This window comes from Meleagris gallopavo, chromosome 30 (genome assembly GCF_905368555.1).
Source record: "Meleagris gallopavo chromosome 30, MGAL_WU_HG_1.1, whole genome shotgun sequence".
In the NCBI taxonomy this organism is placed as follows: domain Eukaryota; kingdom Metazoa; phylum Chordata; class Aves; order Galliformes; family Phasianidae; genus Meleagris; species Meleagris gallopavo.
In genome coordinates, this window is record NC_139433.1 from 2,833,661 (window position 1) to 2,843,843 (window position 10,183).

General features: G+C 42.6%; 1 protein-coding gene across 5 annotated transcripts in view; it reads left to right on the plus strand.

Annotated features, from left to right (window-relative positions):
* The window catches only part of PTBP1 (polypyrimidine tract binding protein 1), a 28,371-nt gene extending 19,262 nt beyond the window's left edge, over window positions 1-9,109 (plus strand). For all 5 annotated transcript variants that reach the window (XM_085212067.1, XM_085212065.1, XM_010724978.4 and 2 more), the window contains 6 exons: window positions 1,190-1,335; window positions 3,978-4,011; window positions 4,541-4,633; window positions 5,208-5,424; window positions 5,681-5,758; window positions 6,144-9,109. In XM_085212067.1, the coding sequence (XP_085068193.1) occupies window positions 1,190-1,335; window positions 3,978-4,011; window positions 4,541-4,633; window positions 5,208-5,424; window positions 5,681-5,758; window positions 6,144-6,276 (701 nt within the window). In that variant the 3' untranslated portion in view covers window positions 6,277-9,109. The remainder of the gene's footprint in view (window positions 1-1,189; window positions 1,336-3,977; window positions 4,012-4,540; window positions 4,634-5,207; window positions 5,425-5,680; window positions 5,759-6,143) is intronic.
* The last annotated feature ends 1,074 nt before the right edge of the window (window positions 9,110-10,183 follow it).

A 10,183-nucleotide genomic window follows, 5' to 3' on the forward strand; every position in this document is an offset into this window, starting at 1 on the left:
CCTTTAAGTCCTAAATGCTGACACTTGGGCGTGGAGGGGAAAGATTTTTTCAGTATGTAATCTCAACCAAGTGTGGAGCTGTAGTTACTCTGGTTAAGCAATATTCACGTGGAAAGAAGAAAATTGAGTGGGAGCAACACTAAAAACAGTATTTAAATATTACTCTATTGGGAGATTTATTGGTAAGTTAAGGTTTTTGCATTTAGCTTTTCCTCATGGGGCTGCTGAGTTTGGGAAACCTCACCTTTACATCTGTAAAAGTGAACAGAAGCAAGGAATCTTTGCTTACCCATAAGATCTGAGTAAAGCTGGTATTCAGTATGAGCTGAATTTACATTATTACAGTTGTTCTGAAGCTTAAAATTCACGTTGGTGATAACAAAATATTTCTACTTACATGCCTATGCAAATATGAGACAAATACTTAAGCTTTAGATGCTAAATATACTTGTCAGTGTCAGATAAACAGTTCTTAACTTCTCGTAACATAGCTTGGTATGCTGACTTCCCAGTAACTTGGTGGGATTTCCTTGCTTATGAAATGAAAGAACAATCACAAACCAAATGCCAATATTTTGTTAGTATGTTTTCCTCATGGGGATGCAAACCACGTCCCTTGAAATAATCCCATGTAATTCATTGCTAACTGTTGTTCCTAGAACTTCAGCCCTCCAAAGGGCGACGCTTTAATGTGGTGAGGCCAGGTGTTCTGTGAACAGCCTAGAAGTGAAGCCTTAATGTTCCTTCATTCAATAAGAGATTAGCCGAGGGTGGCATGATAACTGATAATTTTTATATGCATGGTTAAAGAACAAAGCATTTTTTGGCATGCACTGGTTGGAAAGACCCTTCCAATTACACCGTTTGTGAGACCTTTCCTGCCCCACCAGAGCTGAGGCTTTGTGCTGATTCCGCTTCTTGTGAAACGTGCAAAATATTGTAGTCAACAAGATCGTGCTGAGGCATCTGTTGAGCACCAGGCACTGCAAAGAGCAATTACTATGAGAAATGACACCATTTCCTGCAGCACCAGAACTGGAGGCTTCTGTTGCTGTTAGAGTATAGTCACTGTGTTTTGAATGGTTACTTGCATGTTACAGAAGGTGTGCTGTTCTCCCTTCTGGTGCAGCAGATACACTAGAGTACGTGCTGTTAACTTCTTCACTGGTTAATATTCTTTAATTTCCAGGCTTGACAGTTCAAAATGTTCATGGAGCTCTAGCTCCTTTGGCTATCCCAGCAGCAGCTGCAGCGGCTGCAGCAGGACGGATTGCCATTCCCGGCCTCGCTGGGGCAGGGAACTCTGTTCTGCTGGTTAGCAATCTGAATCCTGAGGTTAGTGGAGTCCTAATTTTACTTTTTTTTTTCTCCTTCCTGTTACCTCTACTTTCACTTTCTGAATGCAGATTATGCTGAAAATCATTCAAAGTGAAACCCTACTGTGTCCTAAAGGAAACGGCAAAGTTAGAAAAGCAGATGTGCTCTGCCAGCTCTCAATCTCAAAGCAGACAGTACTCTAGTTGCTGAAAGGAAATCAGAAAGTCCATGTCTCAAATTAAAACCTTGCTGCTCTTTAGTCAAAAGCTGAGGATGCTGCCTGCCTGCTCTTGTCCCACAAAGACTACAATACCTGTTCCCTCCCTCCCTTCGTTTGGAATCTCTCTGCCATTCCCATGTAGTATTGTCATTGGGTCAGAAGAGCCACACCCATTCTTTCTTTCCCTTAGCATGTTCTAGATTTTTAATACATTAATTCAGAACTACAGAGTTCATTCTGACCTTTGCTCTGTATAGTGTCTGGACCCCTGCCAGCTTGACTTCATACTTGTGCAGTTATTTCCTCTGCCATGTGCTTGCACATTTTTCCTTTCCAAGATTTCGGGAAGGTTTTCCTTAGCTAAACCCCTTAACAGCTCACAGTTTACATTTCCAATTCTATTTGACTTAGTGAGTTGAAATGCTTGGGTTTCCTTAATAACAAAGCAGGAAATTATGTGCAAAAAAGTCTTTAACAGAAGATTGCATCGTAAGAATTTGATACCTTGAATTATTCCCAGTCAGCTTTTGGCTCTGTGTTGGATTGAAAGTGTAGCATCTCCTGTTGTGTGTGATAGCGTGTGATCAGTCTGCTGAGCACACTTTAACTGGTGGGACTGCACACACAACTTAATCCTACTTTGCAAAGCTATGAAACTTAACAGTGATGGCAGAGTAACCACAAAACCTCTTTTGCATCAAAGGAGAAGCCTGGATGTGATGAGTAATCAAAGAGAAAACACTTAACTTGTGGTGAGAGGCACCAATTGGAGCAGTATTTCAGACTACTCCTCACCTGCCAGTACTGTTTTCTCCAGGGCATAAAATAATGCTGAGGACTGCAAGCAGCCCTGGTTTGGATGAGGTGTATTTTCTGCCATTCCAGAAGCTGTCATCTCAGTCCCAGTGTCATGCTTGCTCAAACAAAACACTTCTAAGAGCTGGCCTTGCTGTTCTCAACCATTGTAATGCTGCCCAGCTTGGTTTTTTGGGGGATGACTTTGTGTTATCTGGATGGCAATGATAAGACTGTGCTTTTTGCCCCTCTTTACTTTGCATGCGTTTGCTGCTCTCCAAGAGTGGCATCTGAGGGGTGTGTGCCTTGTTCACATACTGGGTTATTTCATGCCTTGTGTTTATGAGCTCCTCACTATCCATCCAGCTTATCTTTGGGCTAGAGAGACTTTGATACTTGTACTGAAGCTGTGAACTAACAGACCTGATACCTGAAACTTTTTCCATTGCCTGTATAATCAGTGTTGTAGAAACTTACCTGTGCCACAAACAGTTAGTTAAGAGACAGTATTTCTCCAGAGTGACTGCTCTGCAATAAGCTGGGAGGCTTTTTTTCTGACTCAGAAGCATGAAAATTGAAATGACTCCATCTTTTTTTCCTTTCCATGGCAAGATGAAGCCGTCTCAAGTCTTCAGCTTGCATCGACTTTCACTTGGAATGCAGTTGTCAGTGGGAGCAGAGATGCTTTCCCTTTCTGGATCAGTAGTAGCAGTGCTGGGTTCCTGCACAGCAACTCCAACCCCCTGAGACAGATGGAAGGGAACAGACTTGGTTGTAAAGTGCTACCAAGCTCCTTTTTTAGCCAGCACTCCTACCAGGCTTTTTTTGGTGGTGGTGCAGCTGCTCATCCAGATGACATTGCTTAGTATCCGAATTGGCTTTTTACTTTTTTACAATTAAATACGCAATTATAGATTGCTTCCCTTTGTCGTTAATCCTCGAGGAGCAGTTCCAGCTGTTTGATTTGATCCAAGAAGTGTTCCCTCTGAAATGGCAGCAATCAGTGACAGTTTCAGTGACATTTTAGGGAACATCACTGCAATTTGAGTATCAAAGCTCGTGAAGTCATTCTGTTGCGATACTGTCTCTTACCTCTTTGTATATCTGAAGTTAAAAATGCCTTTTCTTTATCATTGTGTTCCACTAGGTAAAACCTATTAACTGTTTCTGTAAACAAGTTATTGTATGTAGAATTCTATAAATCTGACTGATGGAACACTACATATTTCCTTATGTATTTACTGACCTGTGTTTTTTGCTACTTTTTTCTTTTCTCCCCCATCCCTGAATATTTTTTTTTTCTTCCCCTGATCCGGAATTTCTTTGCCAACTGACTGCACGGTACTTCTGCTTCCTGTTGTTGCTTGAAACAAAAAAAAAAACAAAACATATATATTCCCCTTTCAAAAAAAAAAAAACACAAAAAAAAACACAAAACCAAAAAAAAAAAAAACCCTGCTCTTCGGAAACCAACCTGCCCTTCAATATTAACCATCTTGAAAACTTCATCATCCATCAACCAATTTCGCCATTTCCGGGGATTCTGCCCTTCCTCGTTGTGGACGATTTGTGCAACCTCGCTCTCCCCTTCGATTCCTTACCTCTTCCCTGTCCCTCCGCTGCCTTGCTCTGCTGTTCTCTAAAGAGAGTTACACCCCAATGCCTCTTTATTCTTTTCGGTATGTTATCATTCACACTTTTTATTACCTTGTTTTTTCATTTATTTGAGATTTACTTTTTTTTTTTTTTGGATACTTCAGAAATGTACAGTTTGCAGTTTGCTTTTTTTTTTGTTTGTTTTGAATGCATAATTTCGTTTTTACGTTGTTTAGTTTGCTATTTAATTTAGTTTGCCTTTATTTTACATTCAGTTATGCATGATTTATTGCTTTGCATGTCTTTTTTTTTATAAGAGTTTTAAATTGTGATAGCATGCTAAATTGTTCAGTCTTCTGGCAGTTAGATTTTGGCTTTTTTTTTTTTTTTTTGCTGAAACCCAGTATCTTTTCTTTAATGTATTGTTCCATTATTATTCTGCTATATAAGAATTTTCCTTAAGTAGAGCAGAATAAGTAAAACGTGGTTGGAATGAGATCAGTTCTGATTGTGAATGTTTTTTGCTCTTGGATTGATTAGCTAAAATTAAGTTGTATGAGGCTTCCTTCCTACCCCTCCCTAAGACTGTTTTTGTTTCCTCACTTTCTGAAGGAGTCTATGGTGATGTGCAGAGGGTGAAGATTTTATTTAATAAGAAAGAGAATGCCCTGGTTCAGATGGCTGATGGAAACCAGGCTCAGCTTGGTAAGCAAGCTTAAATGTATCAACTGATAGCATTAAGAGGCATGGGGTGGTCAAAGCTTTCTGCTCTTTAAGACAAAAACAACTTCTGGTGTACTTAATTGCTCGTCTGCATCTGTAGCATTGATTTGATGCAGCTCTGAAGAAGCGATGGGTAACTTGCCCCAGATAATCTAGGGGGAAAATAATGGAATTATCAGTACAAATTCTTTCCTATGAGAGTGGTGAGCTGCTGGAACAGCTGCCCAGAGAGGCTGTGGATGCCCCATCCATCCCTGGAGGTGTTCAAAGCCAGGCTGGATGGGGCCCTGGGCAGCCTGGGCTGGTATTAAAGGTGCAGGTTGGTGGCCCTGCGTGTGGCAGGGGGTTGGAGCTTCGTGATCCTTGAGGTCCCTTCCAACCTGGGCCATTCTGTGGTTCTGTGATTCTAAGGCAGAGTGGTGATGCCTGTCACTGTGTTCCTGGGAGATGCAGCATCCTGCCTAGGGAAGAACTAAAATGAGGTTCTAGCTTTGATAAAAGCGTCTGAACAGAACTGAAATGCCACTGTGCTCAGCTCTGTGTTGCACCATTGCAGCCATGAGCCATTTGAATGGCCAGAAGCTCCATGGGAAGCCCATCCGTATAACGTTGTCCAAACATCAGACAGTGCAGCTCCCTCGTGAGGGACAGGAGGACCAAGGTCTGACCAAGGACTATGGCAATTCTCCTTTACACCGTTTCAAGAAACCGGGCTCCAAAAACTTCCAGAACATCTTTCCTCCTTCTGCCACTCTTCATCTGTCCAACATTCCGTGAGTATCAGCGTGGGGAACCTCCTGTAGTGCTCAGTGTGGAAGTGTCCACAAGTTCAGTGTGGGGGTAAAATGTGACTTTAACTGCTGACAGGAGAGAAGCTTGCTTGTCTTCCTGTCATTCTTTGTAGTCTTTCCAGTCCAAGGAGCTGTGCTGTGTTGGTAGAGAAACTCAGCAAAGGGCGTGAGGGGAACTGTTCTAGTGCTGTGGTCTGACATGTGTTTGACAAAAAACAAATAAAATTATTGATTTCAGACCTTCAATAGCTGAAGAGGACCTCAAGATGTTGTTCTCAAGCAATGGTGGGATGGTCAAAGGCTTCAAATTCTTCCAGTAAGTGTTTGTTTTTTTTCCTCTCTTAAATCCTGTCCTTACATCGGACTGAGAAGGGTGGAATTGCCTGATTTATTAAAATCTAAAGCTGAGGGAACAGTGAGCAGCACTGTCACATAGCAATCCAACTCATCTGGAAGAAAGAATTCAAGAGCAACCCTGGATGGAGAGCATGGTTGATAAAACTTTAAGGTAGCTGAGTGAGATTTTGGGGTAAGCACGTTGATCTTATAAGTGTACTTTTCCCCTTAAAAAAAAGACATTGTATTGCATTTATCCAGGTAGTTTACATTCTGCTTGACCTTGAGCACTAGGTGATAAAGCTTCTGCTGACTTAAGCTGTGTGCAGTGGTTCTGAATGTGACTTAAATCTCTGTCTTGTCAGGAAGGACCGTAAAATGGCTCTGATCCAGATGGGCTCTGTGGAAGAAGCCATTCAATCCCTCATTGACCTCCACAATCATGACCTGGGTGAGAATCACCACCTGCGTGTGTCCTTCTCGAAGTCCACCATTTAAAGCTTTGGAAGGCATGAGACAAAATGGACTTGACTTAACCTCTTGAGTTCAGCCTTGACCTTAAAAGGCTGAACACGAGGGTTTCAACTTCCATCATTCCAGAAAAAAAAAAAAAAAAAAGCCACTTTAAAAATGCAGCTGAAGTGACCTTAAAAGACCAGAGATTTTATTTTTTTAAAGAGAAATCAGTTTACCGGTTTTTAAAAAAAGAAAAGAGAAAAAATTAAATCTAATTCATATTGCTAACCTTGCGGTGATGGGTAACAATCTTGACTGTTCAAATAAAATATCACAAGTTGAAGTTTACACTTTGGAACCTGCTCTGGGAAATTCCCCTCCCTTCCTGTTCCTTCTCCCCCAAAAAGCAGATCCCAACAAGTTTATCAGGTTTCACATTGATGCCTTTTTTTTTTTCTTTACCCATCCATGCCTTGAAAGACCTAAAACCACTGTGTACATTCACTTTTGCGCCTTTTGAGTCAGGATTTTGCAAAATGTATGGTTGTATAGGAGCTCCCAGCCCAACTAGCACAAAACCAAGTTGCATCGATCCTACCTAAACTGTGCATCTGCTATCCTGTGCCTTAAACCTTTTCCTTCTTTTTGGGAAAACATCTGAATTGTGGAGGTCGGATGGGAGAGCGGAGGGGAAATGAATGAGTTCTGGCTCACTAGATCTACTTGTAGGGAAGGACTAATCAAGCTGGCAGAGTGGATAAAGAAAATATTGGGCTTTGACTCTTCAGGCAGTTGTATCCCACTGCTGTGACTTGTCTCAATGGCGTAGTATCACGTGTTTTTTGTGCCACTTTCCAATCTGCTTGTGGTTTATCTCCATCTGCAAACCTCCAAGTGGGAGTTAAGATCCCTGGTGTGACATTCAGACCGAGCAGAAGGGTCTGGGTGGGGAAACATTCCCAAGACCAAATCACATTCCGTTGTCAGTAGTGAGCCAACAGGCTCTGCCCTTCACAAGAAGAGCATTGATCGAGATACAAAATTAACCACTGCTGGACATTTGTGAAGACAAATCAGTAAGAATTTGTCAAAATTGTGTGTGTATATATATATCTCTAAATACTTGGCTAGGATTTGAAGAGTTATTGGATATCCCACATCTAGAAAGGTGTTCATGCAAGTCACCTTGTGCCCCTGATTTGAAATTAACAAGACCAGTGTAGCTCTGCCATCATTCTTATAGCGTGTCTTCAGCATTTGAGCTTTTTGTTTTAATTCTTGTATTATACTTTTTGATGCAGTTGCTGTCATCTGTGCCTAGCAATATTTCCAGTTGACCAAATATTCTAATCTCTTTATATGCAAAAGAAATAGTTTAAGTACCTTTTTATAGAATGGTAAGATGGTATAAACGTAATCTAAATTTACTCCTTTGTGATATTACCCTTGTATACTGTACTTTCTTTTTTTTGTTTGTTTTATAATTGAAACTGTAGGGCAGTGATTTAGTTATCAGGCTGAGGTCATGACTGAGGATGAGGACGTAATGACATGGGTGAAACACGTTAAGCAGACTTTTAAAGCAATGTGTTTGAGAAACCAAGCGGAATTAGCTTGTGAACTTAAGGACCAGGCTCAAGTTTTTCCACTTTTTTTAACCTATAAGCCCAGATATTAAGTTATAGGAAGGGAATTCATTATAAGTAGAACGCAGCAGATCGTTTTCTCCCAGTGATAAAACAACCTTTATGTTTTCTGGCTTACAACTCTTTCCCAGGCCATTCTGCCTTCTATTTCATGTAATCCAACGTTGCCTTACATTTCCCTCTAACCTGCAACCTGTTTGGATGCAAAATAACAAGAATCTTGTACTTTTTTTCAGGGTTTTTTTCTGCAAATTGTGGACCAAAGTTTTGTTTTCTAATTGTCTTAGTGTTGCAAGTTACGGTTTCCTTGCTCAGCGTGGGAGCTCTGACTTGCCTAGCACTGAGTGTTTGGAAAAGTCTTAACTTTTCTTCGTTCCTCCCTGAACTCTTGAGGATGTGAATTATGCTGGAGAAGCGTGTGAAGTCTGAGTGAGGGTTCAGCTTGGGTTGCTGGCGTGAGATCTGTAGCACTGCCTGCCCCCAGCCTTCATTTTGTGGCTGAGCGTGCAGCCATCAGTGCCGGCTTCAGTTACCTCGCCGTCTGAGCGAGCCTGTTCACGGAATGGCAATCTGCCTCTCTGAACTCCGTGTTTCCTTGCATTCAGCAGTGCAAATCCAGGTGTCTTGGTGGTAGCTGTTGACTGGAATCTGTTTGCTCGTCTCCCTTCCTAAATGAGGGGAGCAGCAGAGGCTGCGTTCCTGGTGCGGCTCTGCTCCTGCCTGCCCTGCAGCCACAGATCCACGCACAACCCAGAGCAGAACAGCTGTGCTGTAGCTTTCAGATGCATTCAATCCACCTCACCCGAGATGCTGGGAAGAGGCTCATTGGAATGAAACCTGTCTGGTGGCCTTGAAATGTTAATTTGGTCGACCCACAGGCTGTGTATGTATTTTGCAAAATGCAAGCAAGTGAATTGAGGTAACCCCAGAACCCAGACGTTGGTGGGTTTTTCCTTTGGATCCCTGTGTTTGCATGTAAAGAATGTGAGTAACAAAAGGGTGTACATATTTATAATTTTTTTATACCTGTTGTAAGACATGAGGGGGCAGCAAAACCCAGTTTTTTTTATGGTGAACAGATGTATTGTATATTTTGATACCAGCTATTACAGGTTCAGTATTGTGGAAAGTGGGGTGGGGAGGGTAAGCGTACACAACATCAAGAATTCCATTGCCTCTTTCAAAGAATGTTTGTAATGCAAAAAGAAATTAAAACTATTTTATAACAACCTTTGTACCTTTCTGTAGCTCCATTATTTACTGCTCAGATTGTAGAAAGCAGTTATTGGCCAGTCTGTACTTGTGCTTTCAATAAATTTCTTCTGTATTCTTTGCTTCTGATTTCCCTCTCTCTTTTATTGTGCCTATTTTGCTTCTGATTATTTTATTTTATTTTTTTTTCTCCCTTCTGTTGTAATTCCAGCTGCCTCATGTGTTAACTTTGACCTCTCACATACCTCTGGGCACCTCTGTGTGGAGCAAAGGATGCTGAATGGGGGCTGGTGGGGACTGGAGCTGCTCCCACTCCAGCCCTGCGGTGCTCAAGCAACGCTCAGAGGTGTGGGGTTACAGGGCCTTAACTGATGCTCTGCCTTTGTCCCGTTCCAACTCTTTTTGTTTTATTTTTAATTCATGTTCCTAAACTTTCCATATATTTCTAGCTAATATCCATGAAATAACCCAGCTTTCCAGTCCAGTGACGTAATGCTCTCTGAAGTTTCGTGCTTTGGATGTGTCACAGCTCTGTGGCTGCCTGCTTCCACAGACCAGACCCCACCGTCAGCAGCCACGTTCATTCCTCTTCTCATGTCTGTTGTTTCAGTTCCTAGGGCTCGTTCTGCGAACACCGAAGCTGTGTGGTGCACAGAGCTCATCTGGGACGGGAGGAGCTCAGCCTTTTGCCCTGGAGGGAGGGGGGGGGGGGGGGGGTTGTCCTACCTGCATGTCCGGCTTGGCTAAGAGCCCTTTCTGAAGGTCTTTTAGGAGTAGCGAGGCACTGACAAACCCCGGTGTGAGTGCAGGCAGCCAGGAGCGGGGTGGATGCGTTCCTATCGCCTCCTGCTCACTGCCCAGCCCTGCAGCTTTGCTGGCAGCGTGCTCTGCTGCCCTTCCCGTGGTTGCAGGCTTAGGAGCTGCCCCTTTTCCCCACTCAGCATTGCCCTGTTACAGCTTCCCCAAGCCCTGCAGTGTAACATCCTCACTGCACATCACTCAGAGCGCCCCGTGCTGCTGGGAGCTCACAGAAGCGCGGAGCCGTTTGCTGTCCTTTGGCTGCTTTCACATCGACATCACCCACTTAAATC